The sequence below is a fragment of the Ascidia mentula genome, chromosome 3, assembly GCF_947561715.1.
Source record: "Ascidia mentula chromosome 3, kaAscMent1.1, whole genome shotgun sequence".
In the NCBI taxonomy this organism is placed as follows: domain Eukaryota; kingdom Metazoa; phylum Chordata; class Ascidiacea; order Phlebobranchia; family Ascidiidae; genus Ascidia; species Ascidia mentula.
The window spans coordinates 14,903,437-14,924,931 of NC_138568.1; the positions used below are offsets into that span (position 1 = coordinate 14,903,437).

A 21,495-nucleotide genomic window follows, 5' to 3' on the forward strand; every position below is an offset into this window, starting at 1 on the left:
TATGCCATGACTGTATATTTCAAGCTGTGTTTTTAGTGTGAATGTAAATTTCTGTCACTTGGCTGCAATTGTTGCTCGTTTTGTCTCCTTATGATATTCGTGCAAAAATTTTCTCGCATAACCAATGGAGTTCGCGTATTGATGTTTTTGTGTTAAATGTTTCATCTGTATGCCACGCGAACAGTGTACAATCTGTCCTTCGTATATTATTTTAGTCACAGGAGCCTGTTACTTGCAGATAGAACGAGCTCACAACAAACATTTTTCCGCATCGTGGTCATAGCTGGCGTAAACCTTATATCAGCGGTGTCCAACTTGCCCGCAAATTATTTCCAAATCTCATGTGGCTCTTAACGCAAAACGGTTTAACGCCCATGCCTTATATACAAGTTCCGCTATTTGTCAGAGTATTAGTTTGTTTTGGTGCACAAAGGATTGGCCGTCCCATAAACCAAGAAGAAAACTTGATCCGGATTCAAATCCAGTTGTGGTCAAAAAACGGACAATTTTCTTGAAAGTGGGCATTATATCGCCACTACGTTGGTACATTTCAACAGCAAAAATAAAAAAACATCAGATTGAAGTTGCAATACTATAAGTTTTAATTGTCGTCACGCCAAAAGAAACGTGCATTTTGTGATAATATTACGGGTAATGTGAAAAACAGGGGCACCGACGGCAAAAAATAAACTCCAAATGTTCTATATAATGTGGAAACATATTCAAGCTGTACAAAGCACTGATAGAAAATACTGACAATGCACGCTTACAAATCTATATCAGCCGAAAGCAAAGAAAGGTCGTTTTGCAAGGGAAGCCAATTGTATTTACAGCAAAGTAAAAAATCTACGTAGTACTTTTGCATCTCCGGGAACATAAACTAAACCATTGTATTTTTCGAAGCTTTATCGGAAATGTTTGAAGTATGACGTATCGTCAGTGTCATGACAACAGCGACTAGTGTTACTGATGCAGTAGGCATGTGGTACGTGACATATAAAAGCGGGCATATTTTTTGAACATTATCGGCGTACAGCAAACTACTGATCAAAACACTCGTTGCGGTAACGGAGAAGGGATTCACCTGATTTCAGGGTCGCCCGTCGTCTGCGATCAGCGCAAAAAACAAGCGGGTGGGAAGCGAGTTGCGACATAACATAGACGCACGCGCCGTGCTACAGTGAACATGCCGGGAAGACGATGTGCAAGCGATGAGGAAGTTCACATGGGATGATGGTGAAGTGTGGAGATGAGAGATTATATTGAGATGTAGTGAGACTATTATCGGCTTTAGGGAATTCAGCAAACACTGGGCTTTCGGATGGAATTATTTTTAGTCTTTCATATACAACAAAACATCAAAACAGAAATGTTTTTTAATCCAAATTAAGGGCACGATTTTTCGAGCAGAAAAGTGAGGGTTGATTAAATTAAAAATAAACGAAAAATCGATTTCTGGACAGAATCTATCGTCGCGTTTCGCTCTGGGCTACCGGTAACTTGTTAGTTCTACTTATCACACGCCACAAATTGTCACTCATCTAATAAACCGATTGCGAAGCGCTTGATTTTGGCAAAAAACTCTAACATCTACGCCAGATCAAAGGTTCAACTAAGTTTCGGTGTTGCCAAAACACTAACACTACGATTCCGTCACAGTGGGGGTGAGAAACGTGCCTTGTCGATGCCGCTACGATGGAAATTAACAATAACAGACGGTGCGCAACCTCGCACTTGGCGGAAAACTATGAAATGTGACGGTTTTGTAATGTTTTTGCCCCGGTTCCGGTCCAATTAGCACAAATCACGTGTCTTGATACGCTGCGCATTTTCGTGTGCAAATACAGAAGCATGAACTTGTGCGTTGACGTGGTGTTGTGGTGTACAAACGTGTGTGCTGATGCGGTGTGCCACGATCAGGTGGCACGTGACAAATGGAAGTTGCGTCGCGGAGGTAGACGTGTGACGTAATAATGTCACGTGACGCGAAATAGTCGCGGAAATAGTGCTGGTGACAAAAAAAGAATACTAAAAAACGCGTATAAAAAAGTAAATAGATCTGCTTAAGGTATTTATACGAATATATATAAATGCTATTTACAACAGTGCATGCGGAGAGATAGGGTCGGCGGGCGAAGTTGCAATCTTGCCGTTGCCTCGGCGATTTGGTTTGCTGGGTTTCGGAACTCTTCTTGTATGTTTTCATTCTCTACTTATTCCCATGCCATGATCACTTTACTAAAGGGTGTGAACACACCTTTGTTTGGAGGGCTGGCAGAAAACAAATCATTAGATTATCTAACCACCCATATATCTACCATTAAAACTATTCTTACCATGTAAAATACTTAGTTCCCTGATGAGTACCGGAATGCTTTCCATCTGCAAATGCAAATTGAGTGTAATGACCATACAATAAAGCATAAATGTCAAATCAAACGTTTAAACGATTTCACGCGACGAAATAAGCATTTAGCATAAAACCGATATCAGAATAAATTGTAAGGATGTATTACCGCCATGCGATCATTGCAGCATTTTAGATTGTCTTAGTTCACATATATAAACTATACCAAATATGGCAACTTTATGTCACAAAGAATTTATCTTCAACGCCTATTAAATTTCATTAACACGCCGTGTCAGTCTCAGGTCTGTAACTTTAGTAACTGCTGGTGCACTGTTTTGGACAGACGGACTTATAAAACCCATACCGTGTCCGTCCAGCTCCACGCCGACGAAAATCTCATTTCTGGTTGGAAGATGACCGATGTAGCGAACAGTTCCACGACTCAACTTCCCTCCTGGTCGGGTGAACTTGATGCAATATCCCAACTTGATGTCGGACGGGTTTCGGGGCGCAAACGCTCGACGCGGGAGGCTCCTTTTCATTTGGGTTGGATACCGACTGTATATTGAAGAAAGCCATAGTGAGACGCTAGTGTCAATGCTAAGAGGTTGAGATTGGTCTGTACATGACTTTTAATGTGTTTTGGTATTTTTCGACCTCAAACTGATTGAAATAGAAAAATCTGCATTATGAAACGACATTTCAGATATTAACTTCCAATATGCCTGGCAGCAACAGGAATTTCATTAACTTCCAAGTTCCAATAATGATAAACACAACAGTGTTCGGATGTTTTAGTTAATAGCAACATTGCAGATTTGGCATTTCGAACTTGCAACAAAACAGTGTTATCTGGTTCATATTAAGCATAGATTTGCGACTAGGTTTATAGACTAAGAAAACTGTTCCAAACCACAGACACTTTCGTATCTTTCCAAATAACTTTGTGCAAACCAACAACAAAATTTCCTTCAGTAAAACCAATCCCTTAATATCGACTTACTCTCTTGCCGAGTCGTTGACGCACTTCTGTGATGACGTAAGTCGGGGGCTGATGCAACGAAATCCGACCGGACTGCCGGGGCTTCGTGACCTCCGATGTGGGGAAGTTCCAAGACGGTCGTTACTCCCCGACCTTAAACCGATTTGCGTTGAACTGGAAGAACCTACAAAGGTGTGTTCTTTGAATATGTCGACAGAGGAACTGGTAGGCTTTATGGATTGAATAGTAACACTGATTATAAAGAATAGTTCCTACTTGAGCCTTTTCCGTTTCTAAGGGACGAAATGTGAAGTTCCACGTCATCGTCGTCGCTATCAATGCCGCAAGGTGGCGGTGCGGGGCGACCGTTGATTTGCGGTTGAGGTTTAAGGAGCATTTCTGTGCATTCGCTGTCGTCCGAATGTGGAGACTCATGGCCTGATACAAAATGTAAAATTATTCAACAAAACCTTACTATCCATTTGTTCGTGTACATAAGATTAGCATTACATGCACTTGAGTCTTGAGTGTAGGATAAGGAAAAAGAACCCGGAAAATAATATACGCTTCATTAGTGTATAGATGGTAAACAGGTGAGAATTTTAAATGCAAATATTAGCAGTAAATGTCCTTTAATTTTTATACACAAAAAAACCTAGTTCTTAACTAAAAAAGTCTTCCAAATCTGGCAGCTTCACGATATATAATGCCTAACTTAATACTTAAAACACATATTATTGTGTAAGAAAAACAACTTACCGTCGACGCAGTCATATTGTCGTGTCTCTGGCCCTTCCATGTGGCGGCCGTATCTGTCCATCGTAAGGTCACGCACGTTGAGAGCTGCCGACGGTGAGAGACTTCGGTCTTTGCGGACTCTCGTTGCGGCGTATGATGACGCGTTGGATGCTGCCATGGCATCGGTCACGGGTGAGCGACCACGTTCGAGGGAATCAGAAAACCGAACGCTTTGCTGTAAAAAAATATTTTTACGTAAAATTGTTAAATTTCAAAATATCTTGTTCATACAGAAGTTTGTTTTGTGCATCGTCTAAAGTTGTTGGGTAATTGGTTTACTGTGCTAAATCAACTTGGGGGAACGTGGATTTTGTAGTTAAAAACGTTACTTTCTGGGATTTGTAGTCCAGTTTATAGAAATTAATTATATCTTTTTGCTGTTTGATGTGCCTATACATCATCAATATACCACAGAAAAAAATGTATTGTTTTCCTCCTTACTCAAACCTTTAACTACAGAAGTAGTTTAATTGTATTTATTTTTAACATCGAAGATTCTCTCTATTTGCGCCAAAAATTCACGCTATTATGTAATTATTTTCAGTGTTTTTTTGCACGTATTTTGTTTCAAGTCATAAGTCTACCTTGGATGGACTTGAGTGCGTGTGTCGCGAACCGACTTTAGGTGAACTTGATCTCATTCGAGGACTGCGAGGACTGACGTCACCAAGACGCTGCTTGAGGTGACGTACTTCGTCAAGTAGACGGTCGTGTTCCATCTGGTAATACTCGATCTTATTGAGGAGATCCTGGCGAGTATCTGCAATGACGTAAGGATAAAAAATATCGTTAAAAATCCACTAAAAGTTAAGATACCAAACCCCAGGCATTGTATCTTATGTTTTGCACATATTTTACAAGAAATTCCTGACCTCAAAATCGTTTGTTTTTGTGTTTTAGTAAGTATTGGATTATATTTTACTTTGATGACACAAATGGCAAGGAGTATTAGTTATTTCATAACATGTCTGTGTGTTTCTAGCGCTCTAATTCCTTGTGAAGACTTGTCCAAAAAATTTCATCGTCGCATATAGTGAAACACAATGGCAAATCACTCAAGCGTTAAATTGTAACAACTAATAACTATATGTAGAGTCATTTACCAGTCAGTCTCTTACAAAAACAGTGCCCCAGCAAGCATTATATGTAGAGTGTTAGTTGCAAATGAAGACTTGGTAACAACATACCCTCCCGTAAACACCAGACACTGAAAGTTTTACATACCTCCGCCTTTATTTGCCCGCATAAGATCCAGGTACCTCCGCAGATCGCGTATTTCGGCTTTGCACTGTCGGTTTTCCTCTGACAGATCGTAACATTTCGACCTGAGAACTCGTGCTTCGTCGCGTAGCTCGCTCAGCTCTTTCTGGTAATCCGCGACATCAGTGTGCAGTAAAAGGTTCTCGGCCGATATCTCATGCATGCGGTCAAGCTGTACAGGATTGGAAAATATGTTTCAAGACAAATCACGGCGTAATTCCATGTGTGTATTTTTATTGGCGTGGTCATAAATCCCATACATGTGTGTTTTTCACTTGTGCCAACTCTTATCATAGTTGACAAAGCACCAGGCGCCGGGGCAATTATAATTGGTAGCTTGAGTAAGTTAGATTTTTTGAAAAAAAACTGTCGCAGGTTTCCCTTGCGTCAACAGGGAATACCGTACAATTTGTGATGCTGCGCAAATGGGTTTACGTTAATTTCACAATGGAGTAAAAAAACTTATATCCCAACTGACTTGAAATCACCGAACCTTTTCTCGCATGTTTCCGTGGTCGGCTTTCAACTCGACCAATTCGTGTTCGTTGCTCATTCGAAGCGAGCGGTTTTCGCGTTTCAGAGATTCCAGTTCGCGCTCGGTGCGTTCGAGATCGCTCGCCGAAGACTTGTTCAAAACTTCCAGGTCGTCCACGCGCTCCTTTAGCTCGTCTGCCAAAAAGTAACGGTACAGTTTATCAACGACACACCCACGAAACTTTGATACACTTATTTGAACGCGCGCGTCAGAGGTTAAGTTCAAGGGCCCTTTTTCAACTACTTTGCACACTTACACACACGTGCCGACATATCTGCTTCAAACACATAGTACTCCACACAGCAATGTCTGTGTTTGCGTATGTAACACCATGCCGGCTATAGTTATCTCGTATGAAGTACAAGCAAACAAAACCTCAACTAACCCAAATCGTCCACATTGTAGCTATGCACGCTAAAGTCAAGAGAATCCATTTCACTGCACATATCTCACAAAGCACAAATTACAATTTTGAAGCTAATCCGAAAATTCCTCGACTTGTTTCAAGAAGTGGTAACTGGTCTGTGCTTATCTCTAGAGCGGGAGCATCTTCACCGCCTTCCAGAATTCAAAAGTTGCGATTCCAAACGCATGTACACACAAATAAGCTTCGAACCGGCCGGCGGAGGGAGAAAAAAACTGGGTTAATCATTCACTACGAACAGCGGGTAATAAATCTTTGGCCGCGGGACACCCATTCACTTAGACCGCCGAAAAATGACACATAAAAGATCTGCTGGGTAGTGATCGAGACGCATGTTGCTCTTCAAAGAGTCGTAACGCGCCCTGCGATTGATGACGTCACAATCACTGATGCGTTCACTGAAGGTCAAAATATTGTGTTATGGCATCCTACTATAGTTTAAGGGTGGCACAGCATAAAGTGATATAGCGGCAGGAAATGATCAAGGAATTGTAACGGGTGATCTGTGGTGCAACTGGGCTTATAAACAAAGAGTCTGTAGAGGCGAGAATGAAAGAAAAACATTCGAAAGTTTCCCTTCACCACAATATCCCAATCCTCTGTTGGCCACTGTTTACCCTGCAAACTGCTTATTTCATTCGCGAATACCTGTGATACAACAGTACAGTTAACAGAGATGGAAGGAGTAAAGCGCGCAATGCTCGTCACCGGCATAACTTTTGGTCGCGGCGTATTATTGGTACAAGTCTAAACACGTGCTTCTTCACATAAACCGACCTTCCAACGGTCGGCGCATAAGTCAACAAACTGGCGACGCGAAGGGCCGGCAGTGTCGCTCTTAAAATTCGCCTTTGCGGCGCGTTGTTGCTGGGAACAAAACCCGATGCCCACGTTCAATGGAGGTCGCACATTCGAAACTGATTACTGTTTTGGGGGTTCGGGGGTTCGAGTTACATGTAAAAAAGCAATGCTATTTTGGAATGAACACCTGTGCCTGTGACTTGAGTTGAACCCGTTGATTATTACGCCTGAATCCGACTTGTAATAGAATACCCTTTGTCAAACGAACTTATCAATTTTGCTAGTCTTGAAGGTCGTATGGTATTGTTTTCCGAACTATTTTTAGAAAGAGGTACTTTCACCACCTATTCTGAATTAATCGTGATTCATTGCAGAAAATGTATTTGTGCTCTTCTACGTTTTAAGTTGCTTCTGTGACATTTTTGTGTGTAAATCATTTCAGAATACACCTGACAATTATTGCAATAAAACAAATCCAAGCCCTGTGAGGTCAATAAGTCATCCAGCTGCTCACACACAATAAGCAAATACCGAAGGCGCCCTTGAAAGTCAACGTAATGGAAGGATTTCAGCACAAAAACTTTAAAATATAAAATGCGACAATTTTCACATACTTCTAAATACAACTATACTTACCCAAAAATTTGTTTGATAACCAGCGAAAGGATATGACTTGTGAGTTAGTTATGTTCAAATCATGGACTTTACCGCGACCACGTACAAAATGTATAAACCTTATAAATAATGCTCCAAAAAGAAAGTAATTTCGGAAGCAAACTTTGCCAAGTAACATATGAATCAACACAGGGAATCATTCGATCGTTAACTCAATTTCCATCCGCCTACTTTTGTCGCAACAAAGCCCCGTGCCTAAATTTAAACAAAGCGACCCGCGACGGTTACACGAATTCCATTGTTTGGTAACAAGATTACATGTCTGCCTGTTTGAACACCGACTACCGGCGTGTTGTTAACCATGCAGTCACGCCTTGTTTGGCAAATATGTACACGGATTTCGGAGGCATTTAATGGTGGTAAATCGGCAGTAAATGTTACACTGTCGCTTGGCAATGTGACGTCGAGCCAACATCTCAAAGACCCCACATTGTATTAACAAAACCATAACGCAGGTAAATTATACTAAGTTTCTGTTTTTCTAAATATGCTACTTAACAAGTCCCTTTTTTAATGGAACAAATATTCACATGAGGATCAGAAATTGAAAATAGTTAACGTACCTTCCGGACACCTTTTACTCCATCAGACGCCGAAGCATAACAGTTTATAACTTAACCACAGCGAAATGAACTGTCTACAAACCAATTTCCTATAATCTGCAAGTCAAACGGGATACATAAATAACACTGGAACGCACAGGCCCGCTTTACCAAGCTGTGGTGATACAACTTTGGGCACTAGCTAGCAACCGTATGAAGTTTCACGCGTTTCAACCGGCATTATGTTATCCCTCCTATTGGCCGAACTCTCGCCTAAAAAGAACACGCTCATTGTGTTTTGTTGGCGGCAAAACATTGCTCCATTGTTACGTTCCCGTACGACACAATGCGCCGGCGTTTGTTACGCCAGCGCGCAGTCCTGAACATTGAACGTCGTATTAAGCAAAAAGAAACAAACTGACTGACTTTTTGACCGGGTAGAGGACTGTGACTGTTGCTACTGACGACGACACATGGAAACCAAGGAGGTTTCTGGAATTGCAACGCCCTGTGATGTTAAACATGTAAGCGATGCCTTTTTGTGCCGTAATCCATCGACTCGACATGCGGATTTAACGAACACTAAAAATCGACAAAGCACATTTTCATCGCCAAGCATTTTACATAATATTGGTACGAAATGATGTATGCCCTTTTCTTTATTTTTTATAACAAGAGATTACGTTTAGCATTTCTTTTAAACGCATTCCTGAAGAGAAATTTGGCTTGCTCTAATCACAGGAAATCACCAAACGAATAAACACCAGCAATATAGCAAGAAGATGCATACAAGCCTCAGTTGTCGAATTAAACGATGTTCCTTCTGGTTGGGCATCAAGGCTAAACTGTACGAAAAAATTCAAGACTTTTCTTTTCAAAGTTGCTCCGTAACTGACTGAGGCAAAAGTAGAATCCTACCTCGCCCAACTAAAGCTACTGTATTTAAAAAGTGAAAAGACACACACTGAGAAGGTAACAGTACAACTGCTGGTACCGGCACTTCAACCGTAAGTGCTTGTTCGCGTAAGTGGTTTTAAAGGCTTTACCCCTGCGTGGAAGTTCTGTGTGTTGTGTAGTGACTTGCTAACACATTGGCTGCGTTTGTAAATGTACCCGTGTTTTTCGGATGGGACTCGTGTCTGTTACGTTCTTTCATTGGAGTGAATCGTCGGTCTTATCCAGTGCGGGCAAGGAAATCAGGTTGAAACACTACGGTCCGGTGTTTTAAGTACACGTCAAGTGGTGGCTGTTTACATTAGGCGAGCGAAAGTGTTTTACGCAGTGTTGGGGGAATAGTGGAAATAGTTTCAACTGATGGGATGATACACGTGGATTAAGCTGTTAACTGTGAATCGTTACTAAATTTAAAATACGTCACTTAAATCCAGACAAAAATACCCTTGCATTGCTAGACTAGCGTAGCCATACGTCAAGATTTCCATAACATGCAGGGAGTTTAGTGTTCAAATCTGCGTTGGGAAGAAATGGAGACAAATGCCTAAATGGTAAGGATTTTGAATGTTGCTTTGTGTTGCATCATATAATTGCTGATGACAATGCAATTGTTTTAACGAAATTCTGCAGTACACCAATATAAGAGCATTGCGATGCACTTACATTTTCACAACAGGTCAAAATTTTCGGTGCGTGTGTCTTGAATTTAAATCATAACAAACATATTTGGGCCTCCATAATTGGTGAAAGTGAATGACATAAATCGGGCAGGGATTGTGCCTCTACAGATATGAGCTACATACTTAAAACTGGACTTGCAGAATGCACTTGTTTACGTGTTTCTCAAATACAACACTTTTATTTAATAAACAATCTACTTCCACCCGGGAAAAGGAAATTGTCAGAAACAGAAACCTATTCGAGAGATAACGCGTGATGGCAGTTTTCGGTTCAAAGGCTTCTTACAACTATTGATTGGCAACTGGCTAGTTAGTCGGCAAGAGTGTCGCCAGACACCAGAGACCATGTGCACAGTCTGTAGCTCAGTGATTTACAACTTTTTTACATGAATTAAGTAATCGACCAGCCAACATTTCACTACTTACGAGCATGGAGTCGATTATTTTCTGGGTACAGGTTGGCGGACTTTGATAGAATATGCCGTCGGTCGATTTCCAACTGTAAATCTTCTTTTGCTTTTCTCGTTGCAATCTCTGCGTCCTCCTTTTGTCGCGTAATTTTACCGATTTTTCCCTACATTTACACAGATGATTGTGAAAAATTATTGAGTTAATGTTTACAGACGAATAAATAAAAAGAAGAACTTGTGTTAATCTAAATGAATGTATCGGCACGTTATTATAACTTAAAAAACAAGAAACCAATTCAATGATATACCTCCAGTTGTTCTCTGTCTGTAAGAAGTCCATTTAAACGTTTGTATAAATCGTCTTTGTCCTGTTGCAATCCTTTCATTCTATATTCATCCTGTGTAATGTTGTAATTATATTGATTAAACAGGAAAAATGACAAGCATTAACCTTCTTTGTGATGAATTATGCTTACATGATAAAGACTTTTTACTTTAACTTTCCTGCGTTTAACTTTTTTGCCATGTGTTTAGCCAGAAATAATTTTACACAGAGTCCAAAATGAAAAAGCGCTACTTACAAGACTTTTATCATTTAACCTCTTTTCCAACTTCTTGATCCTGGAATTCGATTCGTTGAGTTGCTTTCCCAACACATCTATTTCTAATTCTCGTTGTTGGACATGTTTCTTCAACAGGATCACCACTTCCTCCAGTGTCCGTACTTTTGATCCACTTTTATTGTTAACCCCCGACGATGACGACATTGTTTTCTGAATTAACGGAACAGCCGTGATCATATAAGTCAAAAGAATGATATGAAAAAACCAAAAAATTACACAACTGTGTAATTGCGTACTGTGCAATGGCTTCATGCACACAAAGTATTTATTATTGCCCTTTTAAATTGTAGGCCAACGTACATCACCAATTGATGTGTTAAAGCATGTAATATATTTATTAAAGTGTACCGATGTGTTTTAAACACAATCGTTCAAACAAATTTGACAAAAAAATTGGTAAATCGTAACAAAAATTTAAACTATTAGTTTCATATTTTTTGTTGCAAGTCATACCCTGGCAAAATTAATGACATTTCAACTCACCTATTTCTAAATAACTTCAATCGTCACCATTTTACGGTAATACAGATCATAACTGTTCCTCAATCTAACATTATTCCTTCACCTAACAATGCATACCGGAGGCCAATAAGCAAATCCAGCAGCCAAACTTGGCTTGTTATCTATGTAGTGCCTGGACTGGGAGTACAACCGGGCGCTGCAGGTTTGAAAGTACTATTGTGCAACCAGGGCGGCGCCGAAAGTGGTTGGCTGAGAGGCCTTCAGGCCGTTGGCGGAATGTTTGAATTCGTCTACCGTGCCTGGTCTATACTCCCATACATCAGCGGTACAGTTTCCAGCTAATTGGTGTCAACTATTCCCGTACGATTATGCGTTGTAACGTGATGCACATCCCAGTAAGACACAGTATACAATAATTAGAGAGCTGATTTATTGTTTAAAAGTTTTACGCGTTAGTTACGACCGGTGGATCGGCGCGACTCGTTGCTTTGGTTACTTTATTAGGCTGAGTTAAACGTGGCCTAACCTTGTTTAGAGTAATTGAAATACACGCGAAATAAATGTCTGCATTGGTCCTGCAGCTGCTTTAAAATAAAATTTTTGTCTTTTTTTGTCGAAAGAAGTTTAATTAGTGTTTTTCTTACATTTTAAAAACACCCTAAGGCACACCATAGTCTCAAAATTCACGCGATGATAAATATAACCAGAGTAACATTAAACACGGCTAACTTTACCTGATTAAAATTCAGCCTGATCAACCAGCTTGTACGTCCCTCGAAACTGATTGACAATTCTCCAGCTAACACACCGCGGCGAATTGATATTCAAAAACTCATATCAAAACAACTAAATCGAATTGTTAAACTCCCGAAGCTTTTGCTGGCTAAATCGACGCTAACGGTCCCCGGTTCAAACGGAAGAATTTGGGCCGATTCATTGATACAGAGATGGAAAGGGTTGTTGTTGTTTTAACTTTCCATAAGCGGAGTAGTGGCTGCCTGAGATGCCCAGACACACAACCGCGTATGGAAACAATATCGCTGTCAAGTGCTTGTTGGGTTTGGGTGGTGTGTGGATTAGAGCAAGCAAATGTGGTCGAAACCGAGCAGCTGCTTTTATGGACATGAGAATAACTGCGGTCGAAAAGTAGGTTTGTAAATAAATGCGGTGATCTTGCTTTGGCGAAAGTACCTTTTATTGAAGAAATACCGTATGTTTTAGAAGTAGTTTTGATTGGCGCAATTTTGTAGGTCCGCTTTTATAATCAACGGTGTTAATGCATATCCTTTGTATTTATTTCGAATATAACCACACAATCATGTGTGACTTCATTTTTATCGAATTAGTATAATTTTGACATGATGTTAAGCCTCTCTATGAAAATGCATAAATAGTGATGATTCGATTACAGCCAACAAGCAATAACCATCAACTAAATGAATTTTAAATAAAATTTAAAGGCAACTGCAAATTTATGCGTGCGATAAGGTGACAACGCCATCGAGCGAGCAAAAACTTTACTATTAGTTTCCGCACAGTGGCGCAAATATTTAAATTAAGATCGTCGACCAGCGCACGGACTGTGTATTGTTTTGATGCCAATCAGGTTGATATATGTCTATAGACTATACTACCGTGTCTAATTCAATGCTACAAAACACAGAAAACAAATAATAATTAATTCCCATGTAAGTTATATATAGCGCATTTGTTTTTTCTGGCACACGCGATAGCCCTAAAAACATATTGCGTATATAGGTTGCTTAAAGTTGTTGCCAGAAGTACTTCACTTTAAATGTCATTCCAAAAGCACATGATCTGGCGGATATCATGCGTAGTCAAACTCTGCAGCATTGAAAGAACCTACGTGGCGTATGAAGCATGCGAACAAATCTAAACTGCACATCTGTACATTTTATCATATCCTAAGTATGCCCATAATGACAAACTTTGTCAATGCATGGGTATGAATAAACAGGTTTGTGTGACGCATTTGAATTAATTTCAAACAATGGTGCGGAACTTAAAGGTAGGCCGAACCCTGACATACTGCAGCAAATATTGCTAAAATCATCATATTTAGCACAAAGACAAACTTACAGAACTATACTTACATCTTCCGAGTCCTCTGTTATCGATTCATCGAGTTCGTCGATCCGCTGTCGACTTTTCGTCACGTTTTCCTGGAGTTTTTCTGCATTTTCCCTCTCCCGCTCAAGGTTGAGTTTAATCGACTGTAGAGCTTTCGTAACACTTCTCACCGCGTCGTCCTCAAAACACTTTCCACTCACCTACAACCAAAACAAACCTTCAAGTTTTATTAGTTTGTTCAACAGAGTACATATGTCCAACATAAAGCCTGATGTCAGGTCAAGCACTAAACTATCTGATGTTTTTTAATGCGTGTCGTTAAAAAGGAAATAGAAACATTGACTTCAAACACCTGTGAATGTGCTCTCGGCATTTCTGGGGAAAGGGATGAAAGGAATTTTTCTCCCATTTTCACAGCAGTGTCATCCACCAGCTCATCAACGTCGATTGCAAACTTGCCACGTTCTAGTTCTGCAGATACATATGGGCCAGGTAAAGTATACCGGAAAAATGGTTCTCAGTTACCATTAGGCTATTCATACGAAATAGCAGTACAAAAATTGTCAATCTATCTGCAAAGCTTGATTTATTTCACAATGATTATACGTTAATTTCAGGCTAAAATCTGTCAGTCTTGGTATGTAAGACAAATATATTTCGCTTTTGTAACAAGCATCCTCAGTGTCTATAAAAAAAAACAATTCAAGGAACGGAATAATAATGCCTACTAACACAATTATCGCTTAAACTGATTAAACTGACTGTTTCGCCACATGTTTCCTGAAGGCAGTGAAAATACCTAAGCGTCGATACGTAAACCAGTAGTTCCCGACCTTTTCAGCACGCGACCTACTTTTCAATGTCAACTTCTTTGACGGAGACATACCATCCTATGCCTGTGTTTTTTTATACATGGCATATACAGTAAGCAACTTCACCCACCCCTGGAATATAACGTTAACCGTAATATACTCAAAAGATGACTTTACGCGACCAGTGTACTTTACAACTGAACTAACGGCCCACTGGTTGGGAACCACTGACGTAATCAAATTTTTTTCAAATCCTAAATTTACCTTTCTTAGCTTCTGTAGATGAGACTTCTGAAAATATGTTTCTTCGTGTTCCTTGTCCACCGTTGCCGGTAGAATGGCTGACTGAGGTGTTATCACAAACCGAAACATGCTTGGCAACCTTCCCTTCTTGCGACCTTAATCCACTCGTACCAACATGTTTAGCCGGCGAGGTCACAGAGTTTAAAATTCCTTCGATTTTCCGGTCTAGGTCTTTGTATCGATTTTCGAAGCGAAAGGAAAGAGAATTTTTTCTCGGCGCCGCCGGCGGAGCCACCTTCGTCTGGAACACAGAGGTTGGTGTGTTGAAATTGTCTTGCGGGTTGATATCGTGCGGCGTTCGGGCTGTGTTAGAGTAAATGCGTTTGGTTTCGTTTGGTTGATGAGAAGTGGTAGTTTTTCGACTTGCAACATCATTATTCTCAGTCTTTGCAAAGTTCTCTGTTATGTCGTCTGTAGCTTGAAGCAACGGCGTTAAAGCAACGATTGGTGTCAACTTCTTACTCGGCGAAAACCCGTGCGTAGGCTGTGTTGGAAACGAATCCGAATGCGAATCCTCGTCTTGGATGCTCCTCTCTTTAAAATCGTCATTGTGTCTTTGTGCTTTGAGATGATTTGAATCGATATTACGTTGGTTCGGAAGCAGCCCCGCACCTTCTCCTTCACTTTCATCATCATCGGCAGCAGGAAGTACCCTATCATTTTCTTTCATTGCAAAATGCGAGTGAGGTTCAGGTTCAGGAGGCTCTACAACCTCATTGATACGATCACAGCATTCGTTAAACATGTCCTGCGGCAGTTCCGCATCTTTTCGATCACTCCATTGATCTGTACCTTCTGTAATGACTTCGTGTTCAGTGGGTGAAATTTCCTCATGTACAAAAACTACTTTAGTCGGCTCTGCGTCAGCGAACTCTTTCTTTTTCAGAGACGCTTTTGATGGTCGGAGTTCGGAAAAGGTCGTAGTACTGTACCCACTTTCCGTTTCGCTCTCGCAGTATTCCTCAGTTGTAAACACTTGGTGGCAGCAAAACTCACTTCTCTCCTCATCCACAGCGTCATCGTTTTTGTGCGTGTCTGAAACTATCACGCCGCTTTTTTGGCAAACGTTTTCGCTATAGTTAGCAATGTTTGTTGGAGATGAGCTCTTGCTTGGGCAATAATTCTGTTCTTCCAAAACATCTTCGTCTTGCTGAAAAACGTCGTTGGTTCTTTGGTTCCTCAGAATGTCTTCCGCGTTTCGAGATGTATAAGCTGGACTGTCCGCAGACTGCGTGTCTTCGGAGTCGCAGCATATTTCTCCAACCTTATTCCCGACTAGAACACGCGATTGAGTTGTTTCTGGCTCTGTGATTTCAGTCAATGTTGGCGGAGAAGATACGCCTGGAAACAAACTTTCCCCAACTTCTGAGTTGTTGTCATTGACTTCGGCGTTATAAACAGCCCGATTTGAGACTACTTCAGAAATTTCAACGTTGCTTTGCAAAACAGGGCAAGACTTCCACATATCTGATATGGTCCCGTTGTGTGCTGGTAAATCCGAGCAGTCTTCTAATGACTGAGAACGATTCAGAATATCGTTAGGTTTTCGTTTCACAGGCGAAGATTCGTCAGCAAGTAATTCGTGCAAGCAGTCCTGGAAAGCCGTGAATTTCTCTAGACTCTCTCCATGTCGCACATTCCGTTTTACGGAGGTTCTACCCGGCGTGGTTAGATTTAAGAGCACCGCCTTGCTAATGTCTTCGTCAATCATATTGGTCGAGGCGGTTTTAAGCATTCGTTTCAACCTCCCAGTAGAGCCTAAATCTTCCCTCTGATGGTGGTTTCGAGTTAGGGGAGATTCGAAGGAGTTTCTGCGTTGGGAAAACACCGGCGTTTTGCGAATGCCACTGGCATGACGATTCAGTGTTGAGTCGGTTATAGATGCGAAAAGTTCGAGGTGTGCGACGCTCCTTTCGCATTTGTTCGCCGCTTGGAGCAACATTAACATGTTGTGACTGTTGCCGTTGCCGTTGCCCTGATATTGTTCCTTGGTTTGCATTGGCGTGGAGGATATTAACTGGATACCTGGAAAATGCACTTGAATAACATTTCCATTGCTCGATGTGCTTAATTACGGTGTCATTAGATTAGGAATAACCAGTTATAAAGTTTTAGTTAACTAGACAATGCGAAGGCGACAACGTTCTACATATGTATACACAGAAATAAGTAAAGTTTTTTAATCAAAACCTTACTCATTTCTGTGAGTTTGTACAATTTTATATTTTGTCGTTTCCGAATAAACAATCCTCGCAAAATTATGTTTGTACGCCCAAAATACTCACCAGCATTTTCAGCGCAGTCCACGTTTTCGCTCAGTTCGCTATCCACTCCAGTGTCAGTCGAATTACCACTCCCAAATCCTTTGGTTGGCGTTGCTTCCGTGCCAGAAGATGAAGCAGAAACGTCGTGTTGATTGTCGAAGTACATGTTCATTTCATTTTCCGACGCATAACTGCTGGGAGTACCATATCCACCGTGTGCATTGCGTCGTTCCTGAAGCTTGCCGGCTGCTGAGAGCAAATCCATTGTGTTTTGTTTCTGTTCGGAGCCGAAAACAGCTTGCAGTTCAGGTTCGGAGAGAACTGAGTCTGCAGAAACATTTTAAGATTAATAGTTAAAAATTCCACAGTTTCTGAGGTTTTATGCAAATATTAGCACTGTATCAAGATACATTTAGCACTGACAATGAATACAGCGTTGTTCGAAACGTCTGCTTTGAATCTGGCATACTTTCTTTGGTTCAAATTATACATATATTGTTGCACAAAGGCACATATTTTACCAACAATTTTACCTTCATTGGTATCTGGAATCAGCTCCATCTGATAAAGCTGTTCAATTGTATCCAAGCGACACTTAGATTTACCACCCTTGCTAACACCCTCCAACGGACTGACGTCATATCTCGGTGTGGATGTCAGGTTGCTGCGATCCAATGAGCTCGTCTTTTGTGACGCAACTGCAAAATAGGTGTTTTAATCACGTCGTATAAGGAGGCTAAATAGAATAGTACAATGTGTCTCATACATTGGCACTAATGATACGTATACATAACACCGATACAAATGCAATACGTGACTAAACGAGACGGGGTTTGTTTTGCGTAAAATTAGAATGGGCGCGAATCAATATGCATGTCAAGAATGCGTTAATGTATTGGTCATGTACAGAAAACACTGACATACACAAGCACAGAACAGATCAACGTCAGGCGCCCTACAGATTGTTTGTACAAGCGCACAACGCTTACTTGAGTTCATGGACGAATTCCTTTGCAGCGACTGCCTGCTGCTGCACCTACTGGCACTTGGACTGACTGAACAGGCAGCGCTTCTCATGTCTGTAGTCAGTGCGCTGAGCATCACTCCAATCAGTGATTCGGCCCCTGCATAAAATGCAAAGGGTTTAGTGACACCAAAACGTTACATTTCCGCGTCGCGGTTTGTATTTTTATGGCAGGACTTCCCAAACTTTTCGCTCGTGGCCCATTTAACGACCTCTCATGTTCGACAATAACATTTAGATATTTTATTACAACAGATAATTGCGAAGGAACAACTGAAAGGTCATGACCCCCGGTTTAGGAAAACCTGGAATACAGACGTGATATACCAAAACTTCTACAAAGGTTCCAATACCCCCCAAAAAAACATTTACCAAGAGAAATCGTAAAATGTCTTTTGGCAGGACTGTATGACGTAGTTTTGCAGCCGAAAAGTGACTTAATACTTAGGCGCACAGCATGCTGACTTAGTCACAAGAATTTGACTTCAATACCAAATACTCTTACCTGATTTAAACGTCTCCGAGTAGCTGGGCTGCAGTAATTCTTTAACGCTGCCAATCTTCAAAGCTCTTGCCGCCCTAAGGCCAATTGAATCGTCCAAACTGCCTATCCAGGATGTTTCATGTTCACTGTCTTCGGCAAGAATCTCTGAAGTGATGTTTAAACCCACATTAGAAGACAATTTATTGTCATGGTTGTTTTCCATTGAAATGTCAGCACTGTCCACACTGCTGCCTTCAGCCATGTCTTACAACAGCCCGCACGGGTGGGGTACTCCTAAAATTTCAAACGCCGCAATGAGATACAACTATTAGCAATCAAGTATTGTTCAATGGTACTTATGTTAACATCACGTATCACCACAAATGATAACAGCAACACTGTCTCAAATGTAGCCATATCCATATGTGGTTATTCTGTATTTAACCGTAAAAATCCCAAAAAAATACTGACAATTCAGCTTTCCATAAGACATTGACAAACAGCCTGATGCTGCCCCTTTAAAAGCTTTTCTTATTACATTCCGACCATCGGCCAAATATAGTTTGAGCAAACAATGCGGCATTGTTATTCCATTGTACAGCATCAGGCCGTATTTAACGTCACGTCTGTATATTTGCGACTCCTTTCTGTTCGCTGCGCCTTCTAAACAACTAGGTCCATATTAAACACAGGGTGTTACAACACGAAGTTTGTTACAATTGTGCAGCTTAATAATCTTCTTCAAAGTGGCTTTGGAGTTATGAGTCTAGTTAACCGCGTAACGAGCAGAGGAATTTTTAATGTAAACACACTTAAGCTTGAATAAAGAACAATCACAATTATGCAACCTATTCACTGGTGGCTCACTTCTTGACACTGCTATCTTGCAAAACCAAATGACACACTTTTTACTATTGCCTGCGAGCACTGCATGTGTACAGAATTTCGCGAGCAACAATGTAACTATTCTTATTGATCAATAGCTGTTGACCAAATTGCTGTAACCTATTCCTGGCCCAAAAAACATAATAGGGAGAAGGGTAGTGACGAAACAATAGTTATCGAACGAGCCGCTAAGTTTATTGTGACGCGCCAAATCTCTGATTACAAACCGTCGGTAACTTAGTTTATGTAGCAGACCACATCGGTATAATTGAAGTGTGTAACAGAAGTTCCAAAACATATATTGTGTTGCTGGACTGGGAGCGCTTCGTTCTCGCGAGCCTTGTGTTTACGGTCTGGGGCAGGCCCAGTCAGGACTCAGGAGTTCGCTAACCTTTGTGCAACAAAGCGGAACGGCACATAGGCCAGTTTAATGAGAATGGCTTGGATTTCACAGCCTGTGTGTGTGAGGCGTAACCTGGAGCCTCGAGTTGTTGCTTTCTTTCTGTTTTTAGATCAACAGATAATATATTTCTATTGTTTAGGATATAATTTACATGCAATGTACATATGTGTCTTGTGTAAAATGGACAAAAAATACAGCCAAACAATAACAAGGCAGTTGCAACTAAAGGTTACGTAACCGGTAAAACAGCCGTTTCGGAAAAACACCCTTAAATTTGCGTAACCTCGTAAATGGTAACGCGTTTTGGTCGAAAGCATTGCGAAAGTCGCTTGATAGGTTTCCACCATAAGTTCCTTGTGGAGCGGTTTCGAACACAGAACAGGTAGAAAATCACGACTCCCTGAAAATATGCCTTTTTTATTTAAAGCGCCTTAGTTAATGTCAGTTGTGAAAACAATTGTCGCAACGCAAATTGCTAATTAGGGAACACAAAGAATCTGTAACAATAGGAAACAGGCTGGTGAACGTCTGCCACTAAGTAACAAAATCTTTCCCCACACACGTTGCTATTATGTGTGAAGGCCTATGATTCGACGTTTGATACATAAGGTGTAGCAAGTCAATAAAGACGTCAATTTTGGGTTTTATGGGTTTCATTGTGATTATTTTTGCTCATGGTTATCTATAACTAAACACTTCTTATACACCACAGGTGTTCAGCGATACCCGATGTACATGTCATTAAAAAATCGAAATATGCATTACTGAATACATTAAAAAACAAATCTAAATTTTACCTTGACCTCCATAGAAAGAGTATGTACAATTGACGCAGTGATATCGACTGTGTTAGCGTATTATCTATACAAGATGCTTCACTTGTAAAACTGAAGGTCGTTTTTATTATTATTATTATATGGGTGTTTTCGTTTTAATCTGAAACGCGCATCGATTAATAAGAAGTGGAATACCTGCAAGCTGTTTAAAATTGAGAAAATGTAGCTGAATACTGAGATGAGCAACGGGTGTGATGACAGAAACAGAGGTAAGGAGAAAATCCATGTAAGACCGAGTAATGCCGAAACTGTCGTGGCTTTGATGACGTGTTCTCTCGAACCTTCTTTTGCCTTCGTTGAATGCACCTAGAAAACGAACAAAATACAAGCGAGGACATTTTAACCGCAAAAAGTATTTTAAGGTATCAAAACAAACAAGCTCAAGTGCTTCTACCCTTCGTCGTCCCCAAGTGATCGATCGCACCACGGCTCCATATATGACGCAGTTAACAATAAATATAATTCCTATTTCGCCAAGAAAGGCAGCGATTAGAGTGTAATCGTGTAGCCAGCAGAAGCTCTGGTGAACATAGGTGGAATCCACGATCGCCTCATTATCTAAAATAAGAACAAATAATCAATCGGTAAACAGGTTTTGCCTTGGAAGGTGTATTCTAGGTTTCCGTTTACACGTTTACGGCTTAACGAGCAAAAATTGCGATGTAGCTGTTTCCACAATCCCTGGGAAATACTGACCTGGATCGGAATACCAAAACGTTTGATTGTCAAAAAATCCAACTGTTATCCCCAAGGTAACAGCAACCGTAATGGCTGGAATGGTGTAACAAGCTACTGCTGATTTCAAGATGAATTTGTCTCCAACGGCACCGAACTTAACCACAAGATTTCTGCAATGTTTTTACAAACTTTCTACTAAGCTGGAAGCAGAATCATTTT

The 21,495-nt window shown here is 40.7% G+C and overlaps 1 protein-coding gene across 1 annotated transcript; it reads right to left on the reverse strand.

The window, feature by feature from the left end:
* Positions 1 to 590: 590 nt before the first annotated feature.
* LOC145894715 (uncharacterized) lies at positions 591 to 18,763 on the reverse strand. Its single transcript, XM_082983360.1, has 19 exons — positions 18,496 to 18,763; positions 17,956 to 18,090; positions 17,500 to 17,664; positions 16,988 to 17,293; positions 14,664 to 16,727; positions 13,940 to 14,058; positions 13,611 to 13,787; positions 10,993 to 11,184; positions 10,720 to 10,809; positions 10,428 to 10,575; positions 5,884 to 6,059; positions 5,355 to 5,562; positions 4,715 to 4,890; positions 4,092 to 4,305; positions 3,609 to 3,770; positions 3,354 to 3,516; positions 2,715 to 2,908; positions 2,337 to 2,382; positions 591 to 2,271 (listed from the first exon to the last, which is right to left on the reverse strand). The coding sequence occupies exons 1-19, from the start codon at positions 18,734 to 18,736 to the stop codon at positions 2,214 to 2,216; spliced, it is 5,034 nt and encodes a 1,677-aa protein (XP_082839486.1). The 5' UTR covers positions 18,737 to 18,763; the 3' UTR covers positions 591 to 2,213.
* Positions 18,764 to 21,495: the final 2,732 nt, after the last annotated feature.